At 41.2% G+C, this 27,971-nt stretch overlaps 1 protein-coding gene across 1 annotated transcript in view; it reads left to right on the top strand.

Annotated features, from left to right (window-relative positions):
* Window positions 1-5,239, top strand: part of LOC136862971 (mitochondrial disaggregase) — a 123,213-nt gene extending 117,974 nt beyond the window's left edge. Inside the window, exon 10 of the mRNA XM_068225828.1 lies at window positions 4,424-5,239. Coding sequence (XP_068081929.1) covers window positions 4,424-4,750 — 327 coding nt within the window. The 3' untranslated portion in view covers window positions 4,751-5,239. The remainder of the gene's footprint in view (window positions 1-4,423) is intronic.
* The last annotated feature ends 22,732 nt before the right edge of the window (window positions 5,240-27,971 follow it).

The following is a 27,971-nucleotide window of genomic DNA, read 5'->3' as shown; positions in this document are numbered from 1 at the left end:
GGAAACTCCACATAAGGGGAACTAAAAAGGGGGTGTGATATTTTAAATTGAGCATTTCTACAGTATATCTCACAAACGTAACATGTATCAGAAGTGAAAAATGGTATTTTTTTAAATCTCTATTACAAGTAAAGAAACATGTAGTTCTTGTTTTCGGAAAGAAAAAACACTAGGTGAGGGGGGGGGGGGGGTAAAAGTGACTGAAAATGGGGTTGAATTATTTTAATTAGGATACTGATATCTCAAAAACTGAAGATGTTAGAGACGTGAAAATTGGTATATGAAATCTCCTTTAAAAATAAATACGCAGTTTTTGTTTTCGGAATTCCACGTAAAAGGGGGGGAATTGAAAAGTTAGTTGAAATATTTTTATGAAGATACTATTATCTCAAGTACGAAAGATTTTGCAAGAAATACGTAGTATTTGTTTTTGGAAATTCACTTAAAGGGGGGAGGGAAATTTCTTTCAGATATTTCATATGATCTGTCACTTTTTTTAAATGTTTATTATTCAGTCTTCCTCATTTTGTTGAGTTTTTAAGCTAGTACTGCCTTTACTGGATAATAATCTGAATCTCAATTTGATCCTCTGTATTTCTCATTTTGATTCACTGTTCCATAGCCATTGATTAGGGAACAGTCCCATATGTTCATAATTGTGTGATCAGTTTTACAACTCCATGAGGATTAGATAGGCCTACCCAAAGTTTTCCAATGCATTATTTTATGTAGAAATTAGATAATCTTGACATATTTCACAAGTAAAATCCCAGTACCATAGTGCTGCCCTGATATATCTAATAGACTTTCCTTTCCTTCTACTTTTGCATTAAATTTTACGAATACATTTAAGCCATACCTTTTGTCAAATGCTCTTTCTACCTTTTAATTCAATTGTTCCTTTACTGATCCTTCTTTCACCCCCTGTGTGTGGGGGACGCAGACAAAGAATACACCCACGATATCCCCTGCCTGTTGTAAGAGGCCACTAAAAGGGGCCCCAGGGGCTTTCAACTTGGGAGCATGGGGGGCTAGCAACCATGGGGCCCTTAACTGAGTCCTGACATTGCTTCCACTTACTTGTGCCAGGCTCCTCACTTTCGTCTATCCTGTCCGACCTACCTTGGTGAACTCTTGTTCTTTTCCGACCCCAATGGTATAAGAGCATTCGAGGCCTAGGGAGTCTCATTTTCGCGCCCTTCGTGGCCCTTGCTTTTCTTTGTCCATTACTTCATTTTTCGAAGTGACAGATCCCTTCGTTTTTCTCTCTGTCTACCCCCTGTGAGTGGGGGACGCAGACGAAGAATACACCCATGATATCTCCTGCCTGTCGTAAGAGGTGACTAAAAGAGGCGACCAAGGGATGATTCTATTAGAATCATGAAACTACTTGTGATTAGTAATATCACGCGGAGAACACCATGGATCACCTTTACTTGGGAGTAGTCCGACTCGTTGGCTGAATGGTCAGCGTACTGGCCTTCGGTTCAGAGGGTCCCGGGTTCGATTCCCGGCCGGGTCGGGGATTTTAACCTTCATTGGTTAATTCCAATGGCCCGGGGGCTGGGTGTTTGTGCTGTCCCCAACATCCCTGCAACTCACACACCACACATTACACTATCCTCCACCACAATAACACGCAGTTACCTACACAAGGCAGATGCCGCCCACCCTCACCGGAGGGTCTGCCTACAAGGGCTGCACTCGGCTAGCAATAGCCACACGAAATTAAAAAAAACTTGGGAGTAGTACCACTATGTTAGGTACACAATAGGTTTGTGATTAGTAGCAGCAGAGAGTGGTTTACTGTGGGTTTCCAGTATCCGTGATGAGTACTGTTGTGAGAAACGCCATGGGTCTGGGCGTTGCCTGTGATAAGTACCCACTATATAAAGAACACCTCGGGAATACCAGCGCCCGTGATTAGTACACCTAGGTGAGGAACACGATAGGTCTGCGTTACCTGTGCGACGTACAATACTTGTGAGTAGTACCATAATGTGTGGAACACCATGAGTCTACGCTACTTTTGATTAGTACCGCAACATAACAAATACCGTGGTTCTACGTTACTAACTATAAGTACCATTATGAGGGGCCGTTGACCTGGATTTTGGACCCCTTGAGACAACAAGCATCCTCAATTCAGGATTGCACTTTAGAAGCAGTCCTTTGGTCAGTAATACTATTGTTTATGATAGTTTCTGGGTTGGATCCACTGATTGTTTTAAATTCATATTCATCCATCCATTCATTCTTCATCACATTTTTTATTCTCGTCAGTGGATGATTTTGAACTTTTAAATTGTCGTTATATTTCGTACCATTAGGGGCCGATGACCTAAATGTTAGGACCCTTTAAACAACAATCATAATCATCATCATCGATCCTTCTTTCTGTTCATTTGAAACTAATTGTATTCATATTTCCTCCATAATTTCTGATTTAATTTTTTTTTTTTTTTTAATTATTGCTTCCAATTCCATTAAACTTTGTCTGAAAATTCTTGATATTACAGAAGGTTGTTCGGGATCCCTGGGGACAATGTTTGAAGGGTAATTAGCTTATGAAAAGCCATATCTTCACCAACGATCATGCTTACTTGGAAAGCCAGCAATTTTAGCTATAGCCCGACAATGTAGTTGCCATTGCAGCAGACTTATTTCGCAGAGCTAGCATGTCTACCTTATCCCAATCCTCCTGACAAGCTTTACAGAGGCCATTGATAGTGCATGGACGTCTATTTTCTAAGGCCCTTTTTAGGAGTCCAAATGCACTGAAGTCCAAGGGTGACTCATCGGGTGCCTTTACCGGAATGTCAAAAAAGGAATCACACGGATTCGCGCTTCTATCTCCATTCTCTCTAAGAACAGATGAGTTGAACAAGAGGTGGGGCTGGTTGCGTTATCTTAATGTATCCATACCTGACTTTTTGCCTTCCAATGCAGTGCTGGAGTATCTGTGTTGTAAATGGGTGTTAAAACCCTTGGCTGATAGTGTGTAGTGTTCACCTTTACATTTCTAGCAACACGGCGAATAGTTAACTTGCCATTGTACCAGTATTTAGCGATGATCATGAAACCCCTTGGAAAACTTCCCTAGCATTCTTTAGACAATGTTTAATAAAAAATTTAAAAATTGTCTCTAGGACGGTAGGGTTTGTTACATTCACAAAGGTACACACATGCTTCATCTAATGTCACCACATTTTTCCATCTGTCCCCTGCCAGATAGCCCTCATACAGCTTTCTTTTGTTACTGTGACGTTTCAAAATGTTACGAGGCAACAGCTTGTGAACTTGGCGCTTATGCCGCTTTTCTAATTACAGGTCCTTGTTGATTCTGGTGTTAGCTGTTGAAACTGATATCCCCAACTTACGTGCAGTAGTCTTTTGGGGGGCAGGGTTACCGGCTGTGACAGAGGTCTTCACTTTCCTCACCACGTCTGGTGTACGGTTGGTGGCTGGCCTCTGGAATTAAGACCAGTCGGCCTTTGCCTTTTTTATTCAATACAGCACTGATCCCATTCTTTGATATCAAGAAATCATGCTTCTTGCACACTCCTTGTATTGCAGAATAGCTATATTTAGCATTGGAAATAGCTGTTATGTGACCCTCCCAGTAAGGTTCAATCTGTTTCGGCATCGTTGCAGCTAATGTCACGAAACTCTGCACATACGTTCTCAGTACTGACATGAATCATCACTCCCTGTTTTGACATGGTCAAGTTGATTACATCGCCACCAGCGGCCTTCAAACTCGTCACCAGCGATCCCGAATGACTTTCTATATGGGGCGTGATGGCAGAGTGCCATTGCCACTTACTTCTCACCAAGGCGGCCATGGTTTGGTTCTCGGCCAATGGATATGGGATTTTTGAAGTGAAATGTCACATCCTTGTTGTGCAGACTCCACTTAAAGCTGGAAGTCCTTTAGCTATATTATTATTATAGGCTTCTTTCCTTACTTGATATTAAGTTCAAAGAAACATTTTCTTTCCTTTATAATCCACTAAATGATGTACTGTAATATGTACATTGATCTGTCTATCTCTGTTTTTGCCCTCTTATTTCCTGCAATCCAACAATGCCATATCCATATATGATGGTTTTTTTTTTTTTTTCTCTAACTTACTTGGTTTGTACTGTATATTGCTCATATTTACCTTCTCATATTTACCAGATCATGTGCCTTTTTTTAACTTTTGATTATTATAAACTTTTTAATTTTATTTGTCCTTAAATGCGGACTGTCAACAAGGTCTCATGGTGTAGATCCTGCCAAGTATGAAGTTGTCTGCCTCATGAGGGTATTCTTAGAAATAGTTAACAATGAATATGTAATTTCAACTTCTTGAAATTGGTGTTTCCTGATATATGGGTACAAAATGAGTTGAAATATAATATTCAATTATTTTTTCAGGCAAAAGATACACACAATGTGGATATAACATGGGATCAAGATGTTGAAACTATTTTAACAGATGGATATATTGTACAGTTTGGAGCTCGCTCTATCAAGTATGAAGTAGAACGACGTGTTGTTAATCAGCTTGCTGCTGCACATGAACGAGGAATAGTAAGAAAGAATTGTTCTGTCCATATAAGTGTTGTTTGGTCCCAAGACAAAGACATTGGCCAAAAATCTGATGGTCTTCTGAAGTTAAGAGTACGGATGCCTGGAGTAAAGGATTTTGTTGATTTCACCGAAGAAGATTTTGTTGTTAATGTCAGTGCTGTGCGTTTATGATCACTGGACCAAACACTAGATACCAGACAGTAGATATTTTATTGCACTCAGTGAAATTACTTGGTAATTTGTGAAGCACTCAAAAGAAAATGACGAGGGATTAGGAAAATCCCATGTATAGTGTACATGTAACTGTATATATTTAAATACTATTTTAAAAATGAAAGTTCTAATTTGTGTTCTGTAATTTTTGTAATTCTTATAAAACTTTTAGTTGTAAATTTTGTCATGCCTGAGTTGGCAATCCTAATAAATATGGCTAAGATTTAATGTGCAAGAAGGAAGAAAATGCATGTGCTTAAGGGAACAAGGGAGCAAGCTTATTTCTTATACCTAACTATACTAACATTGGTACACATTTCTCAAAAATTAATTGTTTAAATTGAACCACATTAACACATGCATAAGTTGTCATATTTTCTTCAAAATGTATTACATTTGACAGTAGCATTGCTATTACAATAGAAATTCATAGAATATGTGACCTAAAATAATGCCTTCTTTAAATAGCTAAATATTTTTCACATTTTTTGTTTAACATAATTACAGTACACTCTAATGAAAATATTAATAACTAATCTCTGTATAAGGTTTTATTGCCATAGATATAATTGTTTCAGAGAAACTTGCACCTAAAGCTGAATATTTCATGCTTTCGGAAAAATGCATTTGAAGTTTGTCATACGATTTGTTCAGCTTACATTAATACTTAAAACTGGCAAATTCCATAGCTGTCATAGCGGATTTCTGTATCCTCCGACTTATGTTTGGAAGTCCTCTTTTGAATTCTAGCCTCTTTTTGAGATTTGTAGAGCACCTTTCTCAGTCTCTTGCACCCTCACCTTGTTTATTGACAGAAGTGCATTCTTCATGTTCACCCCTTGTTCAATGCTCATATCACTGAAAACTTCCGTCCTACTGACCGACCCATTATTGAAACATCACTACATCCTTGACACCAATTTTTAGGGTACTGAGGCCCACCAATTGTGTTAAGCAAGTGTTCCCACACACAGTTATTGAAGCTTTTGTTGGGATTTTGAGTTCTCCCATGGAAGCATTTTAGCAAGAAAGCTTTTGCTAGCCACATCCCTATAGATAGGTCTTGAAACGTCTGTTGACCTTGGTAAGGGATCATCATGTCTATATTCATCACCAGTTACATATTTACACCATGGCTCAGGGCTCTTTGGACAATGACAGGGGTCCTCATCTGTAGAGATCTTGTGAAAGACGGTGGCCCACACAGCTTTTCTCATTTCCTGGTATACCGGTATCTATTTTTTTTTTTTTTTCAATTTGGTTTACATCACACGGACACAGATATGCCTTACGGCGATGATGGAATAGGGAAGGAAGCAGCTGTGGCCTTAATTGAGGTACAGTCCCATCATTTGCCTGGTGTGAAAACGGGAAACCACGGAAAACAATCTTCAGGGCTGCCAACAGTGGCGTTCGAACCCACTATCTCCTGGATGCAAGCTCACAGCTGCGTGCTCCTAACCACACAGCCAACTCGCCCGGTGGTATATCTATGAACTATATACTTATTCTTATTATTAAACTTCCTTATTCTGCACATATTCAGGGTCTGTATGAATAAAAATAAAACTATAAGATTGCTTCCTCAATTCAAGCTTCTCCTTCAAATAACTAAGACAAGTAGACCGTAAACAGAACGCTGAAATTATCTTCAACTGTTACTTACACTTGTATAACACCAGGGTAACCAACATGAAAAGCAGTGGTCAAAGAATAAGAGTAAAGCCAAAGAAAGCCTGCTGTAGCTGTGATAAACACACCTGAATGAACAACAGACAGAACGGGGTATGGCATAAATGCCATTGTCTATAATCCTACGAGTATGCAGCAAACGTACAAAACCCATGCATATTCGTATTCAGGGAGGACTGGTGTATAACTTAATGCAATAAAAAATGTTTATATTTTGAGAGATTTTCACTTTACTCCTTAAGAGCAAAAAAGGTTGTTTTTTCCCTTTTTTTTTTTAAATTACCTGACTTGAAACTAAAAGAAGTACCCCTAGTCAGTGAATGATTAACTGTGGCAGTGAACCACAGATTTTGCACTTGAACTGACATTGTAATCTTGTGATTATTCTCACCAGTACAGGCAATTCAGGTTAACAGACTGTCTTCTTGCACAGCAAGTACTGCTGTTAACTACAATACCTAAAGCCTGTTGTTTAAAGGAGCACAATGAGTTTAATTGCATATTGAAAATGTGCATTTAATCCTGCAAGTATTCAGTCTAGCATGTTAACAACACACAATATACTTTCAAGTTCGAGCTGTTCAGAGTCTTCAAGTGTCTTCAGTGTCTCAAAAATTTTATTAATTAGGTACTTTAAAACTTATATTTACATTTAAATGCATGTGAATTGTAGAAACTGTTTTATTATGTCTTCTTTTGAAAGACTAAAATAGATTTATTTTTAATTTATTTAATTGATTTATTTATTGCTTCTGTCAACTGTTGTTTTGTTTTGTCCAGCTTGGAAATGTACTGAGAGAGGGAACATTAGCATTGGTGAAGAGGCTTTAAGTGCAGTTGAGTAGTGGAAAGGAACAAACAAGTGAAAAATCCAAGTCATGTATACAGTAGAAAGATAGGACCATAAATAGAAAATAGATCTCAGAGAATTAGAGTAGGTGAAGCTTTATCTGACCCTGTAATAATTAAGAGGGGAATTCCTCAAGGCAGTATTATCGAACTTTTGTTTTCTTATATATATAAATGATATGAGTAAAGGAGTGGAATCGGAGGTAAGGCTTTTTGCAGATGATGTTATTCTCTATAGAGTGATAAATAAGTTACAAGATTGTGAGCAAATGCAACGTGACCTCAAATGTTGTGAGATGGACAGCAGGCAATGGTATGTTGATAAATGGGGTTAAAAGTCAGGTTGTGAGTTTCACAAATAGGAAAAGTCCTCTCAATTTTGATTACTGCGTTGATGGGGTGAAAGTTACTTTTGGGGATCATTGTAAGTATCTAGGTATTAATATAAGGAAAGATCTTCATTGGGGTAATCACATAAATATGATTGTAAATAAAGGGTACAGATCTGTGCACATGGTTATGAGCGTGTTTAGGGGTTGTAGTAAGGATGTAAAGGAGAGTGCATATAAGTCCCTGGTAAGACCCCAACTAGAGTATGGTTTCAGTGTATGGGACCGTCACCTTGATTCATGAACTGTAGAAAATACAAAGAAAACAACTTGATTCTTTGGGTTATATACGGCAAAACAATAACGTTACAAAAATGTTTCAAAGTTTGGGCGGCTAAGACTTGGAAGAATGAACACGTGCTGCACGACTAGGTGGTATGTTCCGAGCTGTCAGCGGAGAGATGGCGTGGAATGACATTAGTAGACGAATAAGTTTGAATGGCGTTTATGAAAATAGGAAAGATCACAATATGAAGATAAAGTTGGAATTCAAGAGGACAAACTGGGGCAAATATTCATTTATAGGAAGGGGGGTTAGGGATTGGAATAACTTACCAAGGGAGATGTTCAATAAATTTCCAATTTCTTTGAAATCATTTAGGAAAGGGCTAGGAAAGCAACAGATAGGGAATCTGCCACCTGGGCGACTGCCCTAAATGCAGACCAGGATTGATTGATTGATTGATTGATTGATTGATTGATTGATTGATTGATTGATTGATTGATTGATTGATTGATAAACGTGATGACAGGTCAGTGTAGGAAGAGGAGTTGAAGACAAACATAAAAATACATATGAACAAGGATAATCTCTGCATCTTCATAAATTTCCATCTTCACATTAATGGACCTCCTCATTAATCCCAGTTATTCTAAATCTGTTTTTCAACCCCTGACAAGCTCGTTTCTACCTCCCATCTTCATGAAGATGCAGAGATTGTATGTGTCCTTTTATATTTTCATGTTTGTCCTTGTCTCCTGTTGCTCCCTCTTCTTCCACTGGCCTGTTATGAGGTTTATCTTATTATGTATTCCTACCTTCCTAAACATGACTTCATTAGACACTCATTTATTCTTTTCAATTACTTATATTGATGTCTTGGATTCTTTTCCTCTGCACGCGCGTGTGTGTGCAGGTTTTTTTTTTTTTTTTTCCTGATCTATTACTACCTTATCAAATTTTAACTTCGTCTCCAGTTTCCTGTATTTGCTCAGTTTTCTCTTTATCCTCCTCTTCCCACATCACGACTGGAAATCAGTCAGAATGGCCTATTGATGTGTGTTGAAGCCCAACTTTCCTATGAAATTGGGAAACTGAAACAAGCCTGTGAAGATACGGATGTGGTCGCCTGCTTAACATATTTCTGAGTAATTATCTTCTTCCAATAAATTCACTTCCATCTGTGGGTGTACTTCTGACGACTGAATGAACCAATTGTAGTATGGTATAAGCATCCACAGAGATTGCGCAGAGTTATTGGAGGAGGGTATGGTTGTGCTGGATGGAATTTTTTTGCTTGTTCTGGCCTCTTCACATCTGGGTCATTCCCCTTCAGATTGACAACAGCAGGATGGTCCAGCACCAAACTGAATGGTCATGAGCAAATAAGATAGAGTTTGAGGGATGTTCCACCATTCAACACATTGTAAAATATATTAAATTATAAGAAGACTGGTTTTGACTCCGTTGGAGTCATCAGTTCTTGTTGAAAATCAAATCAAGGGGAATCTGATAACAGTCATCATCATAAAAAATTATGTACCTAAAGGAGATTGCATGGAAGCACATCAATGGCTTGCAAGACATTACCTTAAAATGTAACGTACACATGGCAAGCAGCGCTTGGAACTTAAAAAGTTCGTAGTTCTGGCTTAAACTGTCTTGTGTTCATGGAACACGGAACACTGGAAACACATGCACTGGTTGAAAATATGTACAAACACGACACAAACACTTACAATGATATGAAACCTTGGCTCTCTAAGAGCGTTTTTGGACTTGACAGTCCTGTTTCTATCTGAAAAAAACGGAATGAAATACACACACATTGAACATAATGTACAAAGACATAGTTCTGGCCTAAACTGTTGCGCATTCATGGACACGGAACACTGGAAACACATGCACTGGTTGGAAACGCACACATACGATGTGAAACCATTGGCGTTTCAAGAATTTAAAGTTCTTGGTTTTAGTTTACATAATCTTGCAGTGTTTTGGGATAGATGGAATAAACTTATTAGTAGAAATTTATTAGTAGAAAACCAGCAAGTTCTAAATGTTTTCATTGTCAAACATATTTTCATTTCAACTATGTCATATATCAAGTTGTTTGAATCAGGGCCAGCAGTCAAGTTCCGTGTTCCACAAACACAGGGTAGTAATTCTAAATTAGACCCAAGATCTTTCTTAAATACTAAGCATCTCAAGCCAATGTATAATTTCAGCTGATTACCAAACGTTTCGTGTGATTGTGTGGTTATAATAGTCAACAAGCTTTGTTTATTTTTTAAAAGTTCACATATTCCAGTTGATTGTGGCAAGACCACTTGACAAGTCTATGCCGAGTTGTACAAACATACTACAGCATTTTTACTCACATCCAAGAACATTAAAGTGCCATGTGTTTCATAACTTTCAATCAGTATGTATATTCTCAACTACGATAGTGCTTTTGTTTCCAATAGATTGAAACAAGACCAGCAGTTCTATTCTGTGTTCCACGAACACATGACAAATTTTTGAAACTAAAACCAAGAACTTTTAATTCTTGAAACGCCAATGGTGTCATATCGTATATGTGTGTTTCCAACCAGTGCATGTGTTTCCAGTGTTCCGTGTCTATGAATGCGCAACAGTTTAGGCCAGAACTATGTCTTCGTACATTATGTTCAATGTGTGTGTATTTCATCCCGTTTTTTTTTTCAGATAGAAACAGGACTGTTAAGTCCAAGAACGCTCTTAGAGAGTCAAGGTTTCATATCATAAGTGTTTGTGTCGTGTTTGTATATATTTTGAACAAGTGCATGTGTTTCCAGTGTTCAATGTTCCATGAACACAAGACAGTTTAAGCCAGAACTAAGAACTTTTCAAGTTCCAAGCGCTGCTTGCCATGTGTAAGTTACATTTCAAGGTAATGTCTTGCAAACCATTGATGTTTCCATGCAATCTCTTTTAGGTACATAATTTTTTTTTAATGATGATTATTATCAGATTCCCCTTGATTTGATTTTCAACAAGAACTGATGATGACTCGAAGGAAGTCTAAACTGGTCTTCTTTTAATTTAATATATTTTACAATGTGTTGAATGGTGGAACATCCCTCAAACTCTATCTTAATAGTTAAACGTCAACACGGAAATAAAGATCATGACCTACGATGGTCATGAGAAAGCGTGTCCAAGGTTTGTGGATTGAGACCTGTCATTGTCATAGTGCGCTCAAACTGGTCTTTGTAGCACATCATACGGGCTCCACGAGGATTGGTGCTGGAACGAAGTTCACCATACAGGATTTGGCGTGGAAATCTGGTATATTACTCATCCTATAGACATATCCAATCCATCTAAGCTGATGACCAATGATGGACGATTCTGTACTCTTGTCATGTGTTTTCTCAAGAACAGCAATGTTGGTGACATTGTCTTCAGTTTTGATCCTAAGGATGGATCAAAATTCTTGTTTGTGGAAGAGCTCTAGCTTTTTCAAGTCACATCTGTCAAGGGTCCATGTTTCTAAACCATACAGCAATGTTGTGATAACAGCAGCGTGGTACACCATGAGCTTCGTGTTCACAGTCAGGTCTTTATTCATGAACACCCGGTGAGATAGTCATCCAAATGATTCATGGGCAGTACCAATTTTCCTCTCCACATCTTGCTAACAATTACACTGCAGAGAAAAGTGGTCTACCTGCTCCACTGGAGTATTTGAGATGGAGATGTTAAATGTGGAAGGGTTGTGCCAGGACCTTGGTCATTTGAACGTTAATGGTAAGACCAAAATGATCACATGCACTCTTGTAGCAGTTAACTGGATATTGCAATTCCTCTGGTGTAAGTGTAGGTGATGCAGCCTCATCTGCATACAGCATTTTGGTTACCTTCATAACCTGCGTGAACCTCCAAGAGCGAAGTCTAGCTAGGTTGAAAAGTCCTCCATCAAAACTATATGTAACCACCACACCTGGGTTATTCATGGATGATTCATACAATATGGTAGCCAAATATAATGCAAATAGTGCTGGAGCAAGCACCCAGCCTTGTTTCAGTCCAGGAGTAATAGGAAATTCATCTGAGATTCAATTCTGATGGCAAACCTGCCCAGTCATGCCATCATGGAGGGCCTGAACCAGATTAACAAAACGCTGAGGCCAGCCAAAGTGTTTCAGCACTCCCCACATAGCAGTTTTTTGAATTGATTCAAATGCCATTTCCAGATCATAAAAGACTAAGAACAGAGGACTCTATTGCTCTTTGCATTATTCTGAAGTTTGCCTTATACAGAAAATCAAATTAGTTGCGATTCTGAAAATTCAAAGCCCACACTGGGATTTTCGGAGGACTCTCTGAGATAACCTGGAGGTAGTTAAGCAAAATTCTTGTGAGAATTTTCCCTACAATAGGTAGTAGCAATATACTGTGATACTTGCCACAAACACTGTGATCACCTTTCTTGAAGATTGTGATGATGGTGGCATTTCTTAGTTCACCAGGTACTTATCTGACTTCTCAAATTTTGAGGATGAGAATGGAAATACATGTTTTAAGGGATTGGCCACTGGCTTGAATTAAGTCTGGAGGGGTGTTATCTGGACCAGTTGCTTTCTAGGTTTGTCAGTTGAGAGCTACACAGATTTCTTGGTAAGTTGGTGGAACTGCCAACCACAGTTGTTCAGACAGCTGAGGTACATCACAGAGAAAGTTTTCATCAGCAGTGGGAAGACTATTTAGAAGGGTGGAGAAATGCTCTTTCCAGTGTTCCAGGATTTCATGGCAGTCGGTATTAATCTTAGAGCTGTCAGCACTTTGCAGTAAAGAGCGGGATGGACCATACAACTCTTTTATTCCTGCATAAAAGTTCCTCGGTCCCTTGCGTCAAATAGTCTCCGAAGTTCCTGAGCTTTCTGTTGCCATCAGCTATCCTTATTTTCTCATATCTTTGACATTTAATGTGATCATTTAAAAAAAACTGAAACAAGACACCAATACTGCAAGCTTTGAAACCCCAACCTCCCCGTAATTGTATAATAAGTACATTTATTTTAAAGGAATAGAAGTGTCAGAGTTATGGACAGTGCAGCATAATTTCAGGTGGTATTCATTGTTGCTCATCCCACCAAGGGACACAGAAATCTTGGTGTTGCAAATGATATAATGAACATCAAAATCAGTCCAGGTTTTCTTTATGCATGTGTCTCCTATGGTCATCAAATCAAATTATGCTTCCCCAGCATTCATTGTAGATAAACCAGACAGTTCCCCATGTATGGTAGTGGATTACCATAAGTTGAACTGTAGAATTATCTCTGCATACCCAGTTCCTAAACTTCAAAACGCATTCACTCACTTTGCTAACACAAGGTATTTTTCTGTTCCAGATTTTAATTCTAATTCTGCATTCCATCAAATATCTCTTGATGCAGCTAGTCATAAGTTAACTGCTTTCATTACACCTACTGGATTATATCAATTTACTAAGGTTTGGCCTTAATTTAGGCTCCCAAATCATGCAACGCCTGATTGATCACTTTTTTGCTGATATAAAGTTTGAATTTGTTTATCCATATATTGATTACTTTTTAATTTACAATCCCGATTTTGAATCCCACATGCAACATTCTACTGAAGTTTTGACGTGTTTGCTCTCTGCTAACCTCACTGTAAACCCTTCCAAATTTTTTTGGGCTAGAACTTCTGTTAAGTTTCTTGGTCGTATATCTGCAGAAGGTATTTCAGTAGACCCCGACTGTACGGCTGCTATTCATCAAATTTTTCATCCTAAGAATCTAAAGCAATTATGTTCATTTCTGGGAATGGTTACCTTTTAAATAAATTAATTCCCAAATTTTCTCAAATCACTGAGCCTTTAAATCTTTTTAAAATCCCTGCGGTTTGGGAACGCACATGTAGAATACACCCGCGGTATCGCCTGCCTGTCGTAAGACCCCTTAAAAGGGGCGACCTAGGCACGGACATGGATTGCAGTTTGGTACGTGTTGGACCCCCTGTGGGTGGGAGGGGCTGAATACATTCGCAGGTACCGAGCTCGATAGCTGCAGTCGCATAAGTGCGGCCAGTATCCAGTATTCAGGAGATAGTAGGTTCGAACTCCACTGTTGGCAGCCCTGAAAATGGTTTTCCGTGGTTTCCCATTTTCACACCAGGCAAATGCTGGGGCTGTACCTTAATTAAGGCCACGGCTGCTTCCTTCCCACTCCTAGCCCTTTCTTGTCCCATCGTCGCCGTAAGACCTATCTGTGTCAGTGCGATGTAAAACAACTAGCAAAAAAAAAAAAAAACATTCGCAGGTACTCCCTGCGTATCGTAGAAGGCGACTAAAATGGTCACGTGGCCAATGCCCCCTCTTTATATATATATTCTTTAGGGTTAATTGTAGACCGATTCAGAATTCTCGATGTGCGTGCTGCTCGGAAATGGGTCTCCTACATGTGCAATTACGCTCGAAAGCCTGCGCAGTGGCCACCCAGGGATCGGCGGGTGGGGGTGTCATGTACCCCTGCAGTAGTATCCGCCTAACACAGGTTCCCGCACAGCCGAATGCCAGAAGGACGTAATATTATTGTTTGTTTTTATTTTTTCACTATATTTAGTTCTGTGTACACACTGTGGGGTACATGTTATTGTGGGTGATTGGAGGAAGGGAGTCCTAGTGCTCATTGCCTCAGTCATCCCGTATTAAGCATCTCCAACATCGGACCCCGGCAATGCCGGCTACGACCAGATGGATATTGCCTTGGCTGCTTGGTTCAGCTACAGATACCCCTGATCGGAGTGGGTGGCATTCAGGAAGGATAATTTCGCGCATGGCGTCGAAACCACTTTCGCCTGCCTCCTCGGGTAGTTCGCTGCCCAAGTCCTTAACATTTGATTCCCTAAGGGGGCAACGCTTTGGGAAAAAGCGTAGCATATTAGTCTGGGTTCCAGCTTCCCTAGGTTCCTGGTTGCTACCAGAACTGATGGGCAAGATTTCAAGCTGGTCAAATAGATTCTTTTCAGGTGACACATCGAAGATGTATACGGTGAACTTGAGGATCTTAAGAAAATGCGCGATGGCGGTTTGCTTCTGAAGACGAGGACTGCGCTCCAAGCAGATCGGTTGCTTAAGTGCGACCACTTGGCGAAATCCCCATCAAAGTAGAAGAGCACAAAACCTTGAATCTGGTTCGTTGAGTTATTTTCCACCGTGATCTCGTTCTGAACTCTGACGAAGAATTGATGGAAGACGTGAATTACCGTAGCGTGACACACGTGAGGCGCATCACGCGCAAAGTCAACGGTGAAGACGTTGCCACGGGTATCTTCATAGTCTCTTTCAAATTGTCAGTGTTGCCAGAGAAGGTCAAGGCAACAACCTATTGTTGCGATGTGAGGCCGTACATCCCGCCTCCTATGCGATGCTATCAGTGCCAGAGATTCGGACACATGGCATCTCGTTGTTCGAATCCATCTACACTAGTGTCCAGAAGTTAAGCATAATCACTAAACGAGGCCATACCGCCTGATAGGAATGTCAGACGGATTGCTGAACAAAAGGAAGCTGAATCACACACCATATGTCACACAACTTGTCCAAAAAACAGTGTCAGAAAGGTTCTGATGGCTAAGGTACAACTTTGACAACGACTAACAAAACTTGGCAATCTCTTCCACAACAAAGTATGCTGTTAATAGGGTGTATGGTTACCCCTAACGGCCACACATGCTTCACAGCGACGTGGCATGCTATCACAATATGGTCCAAGAGCTCTTGTGGCAGTCGATCCCATTCCTCCGAAGGGGCAATGCGAAGGTCTTGGAGGGTCCTTGGTGAAGGCTGACGGGATGCAATTCGCCTCCCCAATGCATCACAGGCATGTTCTATAGGATTCAGATCCGCAGACCTCGCTAGCCAGTCATTGCAATGAATGTCTTCCCCAGCCAGAAAATCATCCACCAGAGCAGCGCGATGCGGTCGGGCATTATCGTCCATTAAGAGGAAGTCTGGACCGACCGCACCTCTGAAGAGTCGAACATGTGCTCTCAGTACCTCATCCCTGTATCTCCGAGCGTTAAGTGTTCCTCGGACCACCCGTACGGCCATTCAACATGATGCCGCCCCACACATGACGCCACCACCACCATACTGGTACCGTTCCACGATGTTCCTGTGGTTGTATCGGCTACCCGGTTCTCTTCAGATGAATGTGCGACGGGAGTCGTTCTGCAAGCTGAATGAGATTCATCTGTGAAGAGCACATGCCTGCATCCATTCATGGTCCAGTTTCGATGTTGACGGCTCCACAGTAAACGGGGCCGTCTCTGTGCTGGAGTGAGCGGAACGCACACCGCTGGACGTCGGGCAAACAGCCCTGATGTTCTGAGCCTCCGGTAAACAGTTTGCCGGGAAACGGCAATCCCTGAGTAGGCTGTAAGCTCCGCCGACAATTGTCTTGCAGGTGCACTCCGATTTCGTCGGGCGGTTAAGGCCAGATACCGGTCCTGCTGTGGGGTGGTTACCCTTGGTCGACCTGGTACTGGCCTACGACTAACATCTCCTGTGTCTCAAAATCGTCTCCAAAGCCCGCAAATGAAACTTTGTGGCACATTCAAGGATACGGCGACTTCGGTCTGTGTCTGGCCTGCTTTCAGGAGGCCGAGAATTCTACCCTGCAAAACGGGGTCCAAATGGCGCCGTTGTGCCATTATGTTGTCACGTTCACCACGAGGCTACACTCCGCACACTATAACAGGGCAAACACGACTGAGGGGAATATGGGACGTAGGCACTGGCTGTGTTCACCTTGCGGTTACGCCGCTAGTCAAAGCAGGGAACACTCCTTACCTATACAGAGTGAACACGTAAGGTTGGTAGATGCATATGTCTTGCGGTCTATTTCCTGTTGCCTTGCTTACTCGTAACTTATGCTCAAGTTTTGGACACTAGTGCATGTGTGGTGCGTGTGGAAGAGGTCATGGCGCGGAAGACTGCCCAACTCCATATAGGTGCGCTAATTGCCCTGGTCTTCATTCTCCTCGGGGTCGGAACTGTCCGGTATACCTGAGTGAGAAGAAGATCCAGGAGATTAAGATCCTGGATGGGCTTTCCTACCAGGAAGCGCGCCGTAAGTTTAATCCTCTGAATGCACCCGCTAATACACTAGACTTCAGCGTGATAGCAAAGTCTCTCCCTGGTTCATCATTTACAACTGGAACACCTTCCCCGAAGATCGCTGCGCCCAAGGCGACAGTTGCCCCTGTGAACAACGCCGCAAGGAGAAAGAGCTCGAAGGTGGGTTCATCCCAGCCTTCGACCACCAACAACCCTGTGCCAGCTAAGAAACCTACGCCGGCATAGCAGAGGAAAAAGACGATTTCACCTTCCGTCACGAGATCGGCGAAAGCCACGACGGCGGAGGCGGCATCGTCGACCAGTGCTGGGAAATCACCTCCCAGCCCGTCTAAACAAGAATCGCCGGCGGGAAAGAAGAGCACCCTTACAAGGCGTTCTTCGACCTCTCCTACGAATCGGCTCTCACGCCCTTCACCCGGAGGGTCTGAGTCTGCGCCAGCGGGTTTTCCTCCCGGAAAACCTGCGCACTCCCGTCGTAGAAAACCCCACCTCCGGACTACGTCGAAGAAATTCAAGACATGTATCACCTCGTCTGGTGACGGGGTGATGCATATGAAGCTTTTATCTCCATCTTCGGATGGGCATGTGAGTGTAGGTTACATAAAATTTCGCTGCTTCTAACCTAAACCTCAGAAGTCCACACCCACACTATGGCACTATTACAGTGGAATTGTAACGTTTACGATACGCGTCTTGCTGAGCTGCGCCAGCTCATTAGCGAGTATTCGGCGAGTATAGTCTGTATTCAGGAAACAAATTTCAGACCAGGTCATCATACGGTCTTGAGAAATTTTCGACTATACTCGACAGAACGACATTATGCTGACCGGGCTTCCGGTGGCGTGGGCATTTTTGTCCATTCTGATACCTACAGCGAAGAGATTCCACTAAGAACCCCACTGGAGGCTGTAGCAGTTCGCGTTCCGCTTCCTTTCATAGCAACAGTGTGTGATGTTTATTTACCACCAGGCCAGCCTCTTAACATAAATGATGTCTCTGATTCTATAGATCAGCTTCCACCTCACTTCCTCTTATTGGGAGATTTTAACGTCCATCACCCCATATGGGGCTCTGAAGCGCATTGTGCCAGGAGAAGGGAGTTGGAAACATTAGTAACAGAGCTGGACTTATGTATTTTGAACACAGGTGGACCAATGGACCAACTCATTTCAGTGTACGTTACGGCACATACTCTCGCATAGACTTAAGTCTATGCAGCCGAACGTTGGTTCCGTTGTTTCGGTGACAGTTACCATTTTCCCCTTATTCTTACTTTGTTGGAACAAAAATCCGTCGAGGCTCCTCCTCGATGTATTCTTAAACATCACATCCCTAGCTGTCTTTAACGACGAGACCAGGCGGACCGTAGGCAGCGAAATAACTTACATAACACAAGTTATCCTTGCTGCTGAGGAGTCCATTCCCTACTTCTCAGGGATTCTCTCCGAAAACTCGTTCCAAGTGGAACGAAGAAATTGCAGCATCTATCAAAGAACGCCGTCGCGCTTATAAATTTTATCGTAGGCAGCCTACTGTGGCCAACTTGGTAACATTTAAAAAACTCCACGCTGAGGCGCGAGTTTTCATTCGGCAAAGTAAGAAAGCTTCGTGGGAGAGATGTGTAGCGTCTTACTTATCCGGCGCTACAGTCCTTGAAGCACCTGGGCCTTGTCGATCACTTCTCTCCTCCAGTCGTCTCTCGAAGTGGTCAGCCTTCTCCAGTTCCGTATTCCTAGTCTTCTCAAGTCCGCCTCTATATCATCCAGTCATCGTAATCTTGGTCGTCCCACTGAGTGGCTTCCCTTGGGCTTGGTGCCTAACACCTTCCTTGGCACTCGCTGTTCCTCCATTCGCTGCACATGACCCAACCACCGTAATCTTCTAATCTTTATATCTATAGTTATTGACGGATTCTTATAGAGTTCATACAGCTCTTTGTTGGTCCTAATTCTCCAGCCACCTTTTTCGTATACTGCACCATACATCTTCCTCAACACTTTTCATTTCCCATGCAACCAAAGTATTTCTGATTTGCTGTGTAAATGTCCATGTTTCCGATCCATACATACCTATGACGTCACATACTCCATCGTCTCAAGTGTGGACTGAACTTCGACGTATTTCGGGTATCCAAGGATCATCTTCTGTAACGGTAATTCCCATTGCAGGCAGTATCGTCATTGAACCACTCTCAGTTGCTAACCGTCTTGCAAGTTATTTCGCGGATGTGTCTGGCTCCAGGAATTACCATCTTCCTCCCTCTGCAGCGCGAGGCAGAGTATCATCACCTTAGTTTTGCCACTCAAGCTTCAGAGGACTATAACGTGGCCTTTACGGAGTGGGAACTCCGCAGCGCCTTGGCGCTTTGCAAGGACACGTCTCCTGGGCCAGACAATGTCCATAACCAGATGTAGAAACACCTTAGTCGGGATAGTCAATTATACCTCCTTCGAGTGTTCAACCGAATCTGGATAGAGGGTGAGTTTCCGTCTCAGTAACGAGAGGGCATAGTCATTCCTTTGCTCAAGCCTGACAAAAATCCTAAGTATGCAGGAAGCTATAGACCTATTTGTCTCACTAACTGCTTATGTAAGCTGTCTGAGAGGATGGAAAATCGCAGACTTGTTTGGTGGAAATAAGGACTTTTGTCCGAGTACCAATGTGGTTTTCGAGCCGCACGCTCGACTACTAACCACCTGGTACGCCTGGAGAGTTCCTTCCATGATGCATTTCTCCGCAAACAACATTTGGTGGCTATTTTCGACTCAGAAAAGGCCTGAAGTAGATAGTTTTCACGAGTTCAGCCGCCGCCTCCACAGGCCCTCGGGAGAGGCCTCCGCCGCATTGACCTCAGGCAAGGTCATGACCACGTGCTCTTGTTTGTAAACAAAGCCACGTGCTTTTTGACAGCTGCCAGCGACCATCTTTAAACAACAGATCATGGTGCTGCCACCTTTACGGCACTAAACTTTATAGCTACCACCTTAGGCACGTAGTAGCGTGCAATTTGAAATTCCACGTGCTTTTTGACAGCTACTATCTTTAAACAACAAAGCATCGCCAACCTCGGTGTTGCTATCAATGCGGCATTAAACCTGATGGTTGCCACATTAGGCATGTAGTAGCGAGCAATTTGAAATTCCACGTGCTTTTTGATAGCTGTCAAGATGCCATCTGTAATCAACAGAGCATCGTGCTGCCATCTTTACGGCACTAAACCTCACGGCTACTACCTTAGGCATGTGGTGGCGGTCAATTTGAAATTCCACGTGCTCTTGTTTGTAAACAGAGTCACGTGCTTTTTTGACAGCTGTCAGCGACCATTCTTAAACAACAGACGATCGCAAACTTACGTGTTGACAGGGGGTAAATCCACATGCCTGCAACCTTAGACATTTAGTGGCGGAAAATTTGAAAAATTCCACGTGCTTTTTGACAGCTTTCAGCCACCATCTTTAACTACATGCACATGGCTTACTTGAGTGCTGCTATCTTGACGGAAGTAAACTTTATAGCGCGGAATTTAAATTGATCTTAACGGGACCTAGCCACGCCGCAAGCAAGCTGCCCTTCTCAACATACTATTATCTTAAAGAACTTAGTTTTAAACCAAAATGCTGTTAGAGATGCCGGCTATGGGCGATTGCACAAGATGGCGGCTATACATGAGCTCTTATGAGACGGCCTAGGGACGCTTGCGCAATATGGCGGCTTTCTAATTGCACAAGATGGCGACTATACATAGGCTCTTATGAGATGGCCTAGGGGGTGCAGGTGCAAGATAGCAGCTACTCTTATGAGACGGCCTAGGGACGCTTGCGCAAGATGGCGGCTATACACAGGTTCTTATTGCGCCGTTCCCGCGTCCAGGTCAAGTCGCGTAAGATCCAGGCTAGCTCGACTTCAATATCAATTTCTACATAAATCGGATTTCCTGGGTTTTGGGTTCTGCATTGAGAGAAGATCACCAGGGTATGCTCGGACAAACCTAACCTAAGTACGGACGTCTCCAATTCGTAAGCTGGTTAGTTTCCGTATAGCTTACTATAATTCTTAACTAACGATTACTTAAAACTAAATACTTAACTTAGGTAGTAATTGAAAGAATGATTAAATTTCATATAATACTATTTGTTGAAAATAAAGAAAACATCTCAGAAAGTGGTTTAGATATTCTGAGTGTTATGATGGAAAAAAATTAAGGAATAGATAACTGACTGCTTGTCTCATCAATTAATCTAAAAAATGTTTTCAAGTTAGAGATCTCCAACTAAATAAAAGGAATAAATATAGTTACAATATTTTACAGTCCTGATTGGGAGCTATACAATATGTCTGACGCAAAGTCCTTGTGTCGAATAAGTCAAAATTAAAATCACATCATTTTTCCTCAAAAGTTGCATGAAATGCTTCCAAAAAAATATCCTACTTGCTTTTGCTGAAATCTCCCTGATCACATCACAGTGCGATAGATTACTTTGACAATAGCTGTTCATACTCAATTATCAGCAATGTTATTCGTTATAAGGAAATGCTTTCTCAAGTATTACTAATATTTTAAATATTTCGCATATTTCACATGTCTCACATGTCTCACACACTCCAATCACTTCAAAACTCTCAGCATTATGTTTCACCTCGCAAGGAGAGAAAGATGATTCATTAAGTCATTACTCCCTTTAAAAATAACATGATCGAAATATTATGACCTATATTTATTCAAATTGTTCATTTAGAATAACTGTTAATCTCGAAAGAAAAGGAAGTGAATTTAAGTGCCCACATAGTAATTATATGCGACGTGTTGCTGTGCTATCATTCATATCTGACAATCATTTAACTAGATTCTGCTGGATATCAAGTGATCTAGCTTGTGAGAAGACTCTACCAATTACTATTAGCCTTCAGTCATAGAGAAAGGTTACCAGTGATATCGATTAATGCAGTTGAATAAGTTTCCTAACATTCCTTATCCGAATGAGAATATTTGTGGTTCGAAAAGACGTATAAATATAGGCTACATATGAGCTACTCTTCCTATCCGGAATGATTTGATGATTCAGTAGGTAGGTGTCAACATAAGAACGTCGTCCACATCGTAACTAATACTAGATATGGCTTGTTGAAGAATTAACAGACATTTGAGAACCTCAAATCATGTAGATTAACTTAAAATCGTCGCTAAAGTAATCTACATCTTCATTTACGACGAAACAGTGATCATCACCATCACTATTCATCATAACCTCCTACTATCGTTCACATATAAATCGTTCACTTCACATTACATCTCATGTTTCACTCTACGTTACAATAAACATATTCATTTCAACTTGAGGCCTGTTACTATGACACCATTAGAGCCATCCATCTGATTATTCCATTTGGTTCTCAATCCTTTTAAAAATTCAATAAAATATCTCCCTACATCTTGCCACAACGTTATTATACCCTGTATACGATCTTAGCTTAACAGTACATGCCCTGACGTAAGCCTTATGTTCACCACAATGTTGCATTATTTCTGTATTGAAACTAAACCTCATCTCATTCAACACTCACAGTATTGCGAACGTAAAAATGATATGATCACTGGCTAACCACTTCCTACAACAAGGGATTCGTCATTTATGGTAGATGATTACCTAATAACCTCTAACGACATGCTCTGTTTGTCTTTTCAATTACCATCGCTTCTTTAAAAAAAATTAGATAGCACTTCGAGTGTTTTTCGCTAAAAAAAACATAAAATATTAGTATTAGTACTTATTGCTGAACATTACAGCCTTCCGCCCAATACATGTTCTTATTCACATCATGTTATAAATTAAAATTAAATAAAATAACATAAGTAAAATAAATTAAATGATATATCTATATGAGCCTATGGTTCATGTTTGTTGATTACTGTAGTCACGTCCTAGTTCGTGAACCATGGGCAACGGCTGAGTGGCCTAGTAAGTGGTCCTGAGAGTTGGGATACCAGTTGCTATGGAATGGGAGTGGGCATCTCGGACATATTCTGAGTCGTGGCCCTCCATGTGCTCAGGCGGCTAGGACTATACAATTCACCAGTGGTCTATAACCCGTTAGAGGAGAGATCCTCACCTGGACTATGTGCAAGTAGGGTAGCATCCTGCTTCATGAATTTACCGAGCTCAGAACATTTTAAGCAAGCCTCGGACCTATGGGAGTAATGGAGTCCCACTCCCATTTGACAGGCGAGGAACAACTTGAACGAAATGGAATTCGATGGGGAGCTATCAATATTAATGGGGCTTACGGAGGAAAGAAAGTAGAACTGGCTGAGTAAGCAAAGAGGATGCATCTGGATGTGCTAGGAGTAAGTGATATTCGGGTAAGGGGAGATAACGAAGAGAGATAGGAGATTATAAAGTGTACTTGACGGGTGTTAGAAAGGGAAGGGCAGAGTCTGGGGTAGGGCTCTTTATCAGGAATACCATTGCACGCAACACAGTTTCTGTTAGGCACGTAAATGAGCGAATGATGTGGGTAGATTTGTCAGTGGGAGGAATTAGGACTAGAATTGTGTCCGTGTATTCACCATGTGAGGGTGCAGATGAGGATGAAGTTGACAAGTTTTATGAAGCATTGAGTGACATCGTGGTCAGGGTCAACAGCAAGGATAGAATAGTGCTAATGGGCGATTTCAATGCGAGAGTTGGGAATAGAACTGAAGGATACGGAAGGGTGATTGGTAAATGTGGGGAAGATATGGAAGCTAATGGGAATGGGAAGCGTTTGCTGGACTTCTGTGCTAGTATGGGTTTAGCTGTTACGAATACATTCTTCAAGCCTAAGGCTATTCACCGCTACACATGGGAGGCTAGGGGTACCAGATCCATAATAGACTATATCTTAACAGACTTCGAATTCAGGAAATCTGTTAGGAATGTACGAGTTTTCCGCGCATTTTTCGATGATGCAGACCAATATCTGATCTGTAGTGAACCAAGTATCTCTAGGCCTAGGGTAGAGAAAGTGAAATCTGTCTGCAAACGAATAAGGGTAGAAAATCTCCAGGACGAGGAAATTAGACAGAAGTACATGGATATGATTAGTGAGAAGTTTCAAACAGTAGACAGTAAGCAGGCTCAGAATATAGAAAGTGAATGGGTGGCATACCCTCTAGCGACCCCTTGTATCATATATGATACACTGGGAATTTATTTTCTCTGGCGCTTCGTATGCATGTTGGGAAGGTTGCACCCATTGTATCACATTCGTTACACTCTACGCTATTCAACCGTCGCTTGTTTTTCATTGCTCGCTGTCCCGGTAGATGGCAGGGGAGGTTGTAATCAGGTGGAGATTGAACCATAACAACAATGCTGCATAATAAATACGGTAAGTTACGTTATTACGTACTTTATAACATAAGATTGTTTGCTAATATTGTGCTCCAAGTCAGGAGATCATATTTTCATCATAGTAACAAATTTTTCAATAAAATTTCAATGTGTAACACCAAGATATATCTTATGTATCATATATGATACATTGGGTTTCTATAACTACTTTTCAAGCAGTTTTCTCGTGGGTTGTCTGTGATTTAGTATTTAGATTTTTATTCTCGGAATCGTCATGTTTCTTGCTTTAATGCAATAGAACGGTGAGGTAAATACATATCAAATATGTAAGCCCATACAGACGTATTAAAAATAAAAATATATCGATATTTTAAGGTTATGTTACACATGATCTTCCGATTTCTTTTGTTAGGGCTGGATGATGATGACATTTTTGAGATGTTGGATGGCGTATATCCAAACAATTCAGATATTGAAATTGAAGATGAGGATGTTGAGGCTGACATTCAAGCTCCAGCAGTTAGTACTGGCGTTCTGGAAGAAGGAGCTTCTGATGATGATGATGATGATGATGATGATGATGATGATGATGATGCTAATAATGGAACAGTTTCCAATGGTGACGTTTCTGCCAGAAGGGATCCTACTCAGCGATGGCGCCACAAAACAGAGTGAGTAATTTTGTCAACTGGTCCATTTAATAAATAATCAACCCAAATAAAAGCCAATTTCCACAGATTATCTCATTGTGTGTTGTAGTTCAAACAGTAAAAAGTATCTTGTTACTAATTTTATGGTTTGTTTTTCTTTTCAGGTTTCTGGGGCCATCTCATCATGCCCCTTTCATGGCCAAGTGAAAATGAAACAGTATGTGAAAGGAAAACCCCAACTTGTTGGGTTAAAAAACTTTGTTATGACAAGTACCAGTGGCCTTCCCTTATATTTTACCTTGTATGAAGGAAGTGGAAGGGAAATTGTGTCGGAAAAGGTTCCTCTCCCAGAGAAAATGGACTTTGGATGAAGGGTTGTACTTAAACTCTTGGACTCTCTTTCTTCTGGTTCAACCATTTTTATGGACAGATATTTACTATCTGTGACTCTCTTTGATGCATTGTTTACCCACAGGTCCATTTTAGCTTGTGGTACAATCATGGTAAACAGGATTCCAAAATCTGTGACACTGAAACGAGATGGTGATATGAGGCGCGAAGGGAGAGGTGGAAGTGACCAAGTTGTAAGAGCAGATGAAAAGATGGTTATAGTAAATTAATTTCAACAGACTACGGTGTTGCTCCCATTGAAGACTGCAGGCGTTGGTCAAAGAAAGATGATCAGTACATACGTATTCCTCGACCATTCCTAGTCAGAATGTACAACAACATCGTGGGAAGTGTTGATCTCTTGGATAGAATCCTCAGCAGGTATGCTACTGGGTATGAGAAACAGGACTAATAAGTGGACAATTAGAACAATCTACCATTTTTTCGATTTTATGTTGGCAGCCGCTTGGATCGAGTATCGAATGGCTGCTATGCAAAATAAGTAGCTAAGGAAAGACATTCTAACCTATTTCTCATTCAAGCTATGTATTGCAGAACATCTCATCTACTCTCATGTCACTAGGAAAAGTGTAGAAAGTGAAAGTGAAGACAAAGATGACGAATTAGCAGAAGAACAAAGAAAACGAACCCCAACCCAGCCACTTCCACCATTGGCAAAAAGATCAAGAAATGCCATGCATTTACCAGAAATGATGACTCAACAGAAGTCAAGATCAAGGCGTAGAGCTCCCGGATGATCTGCGCTAACATATGTCAGATGCATAGATTGTAACGTGTTTCTATATTTCACTTCCCAAAGGAACTGCTTCCGTGATTTCCATTCCACAAGAGGGAGTTGCCTGTTGGATGGGTATGGAAAAGCAACCCTAAAATTCATACTTTCAATGTCTAATAGTTCTAACAAGTAAAAGGCTATGAAAGAGCTTATTTTAACCTGTATTATCATGTAAATAAATTTTCTTACAATAGACGTTTGTTCTTGATACAGACCCACTGTATCATATATGATACATCCCCTCCTGCCACTATGGAAACCCTCAAAAAAATTTTTTTAGTGAAAGTACCATTTTCAAGCCTGAAAGAGTAAAATTAATTCAGAGAATCATATTTCACGAAACAAATTTGACCTTGGGTCTCTAGAGGCACGTAAATGAGCGAATGATGTGGGTAGATTTGTCAGTGGGAGGAATTAGGACTAGAATTGTGTCCGTGTATTCACCATGTGAGGGTGCAGATGAGGATGAAGTTGACAAGTTTTATGAAGCATTGAGTGACATCGTGGTCAGGGTCAACAGCAAGGATAGAATAGTGCTAATGGGCGATTTCAATGCGAGAGTTGGGAATAGAACTGAAGGATACGGAAGGGTGATTGGTAAATGTGGGGAAGATATGGAAGCTAATGGGAATGGGAAGCTTTTGCTGGACTTCTGTGCTAGTATGGGTTTAGCTGTTACGAATACATTCTTCAAGCCTAAGGCTATTCACCGCTACACATGGGAGGCTAGGGGTACCAGATCCATAATAGACTATATCTTAACAGACTTCGAATTCAGGAAATCTGTTAGGAATGTACGAGTTTTCCGCGCATTTTTCGATGATGCAGACCAATATCTGATCTGTAGTGAACCAAGTATCTCTAGGCCTAGGGTAGAGAAAGTGAAATCTGTCTGCAAACGAATAAGGGTAGAAAATCTCCAGGACGAGGAAATTAGACAGAAGTACATGGATATGATTAGTGAGAAGTTTCAAACAGTAGACAGTAAGCAGGCTCAGAATATAGAAAGTGAATGGGTGGCATACAGGGATGCTGTAGTAGAAACAGCAAGGGAATGCCTAGGAACAACTGTGTGTAAAGATGGGAAAAGGCGAACATCTTGGTGGAATGATGAAGTGAGAGCAGCTTGTAAACGTAAAAAGAAGGCTTATCAGAAATGGCTCCAAACAAGGGCCGAGGCAGACAGGGATTTGTACATAGATGAAAGAAACAGAGCGAAACAAATAGTTGTTGAATCCAAAAAGAAGTCATGGGAAGATTTTGGTAACAACCTGGAAAGGCTAGGTCAAGCAGCAGGGAAACCTTTCTGGACAGTAATAAAGAATCTTAGGAAGGGAGGGAAAAAGGAAATGAACAGTGTTGTGAGTAATTCAGGTGAACTCATAATAGACCCCAGGGAATCACTGGAGAGGTGGAGGGAATATTTTGAACATCTTCTCAATATAAAAGGAAATCATCCTTGTGGTGTTGCGAACAGCCAAGCTCATGAGGAGGAGGAAAATGATGTTGGTGAAATTATGCTAGAGGAAGTGGAAAGGATGGTCAATAAACTCCATTGTCATAAAGCAGCAGGAATAGATGAAATTAGACCTGAAATGGTGAAGTATAGTGGGAAGGCTGGGATGAAATGGCTTCATAGAGTAGTAAAATTAGCGTGGAGTGTTGGTAAGGTACCTTCAGATTGGACAAAAGCAGTAACTGCACCTATCTATAAGCCAAGGAACAGAAA

The sequence above is a fragment of the Anabrus simplex genome, chromosome 2 (genome assembly GCF_040414725.1).
Source record: "Anabrus simplex isolate iqAnaSimp1 chromosome 2, ASM4041472v1, whole genome shotgun sequence".
Taxonomy (NCBI): domain Eukaryota; kingdom Metazoa; phylum Arthropoda; class Insecta; order Orthoptera; family Tettigoniidae; genus Anabrus; species Anabrus simplex.
This window is presented reverse-complemented; position numbering and strand designations above follow the sequence as displayed.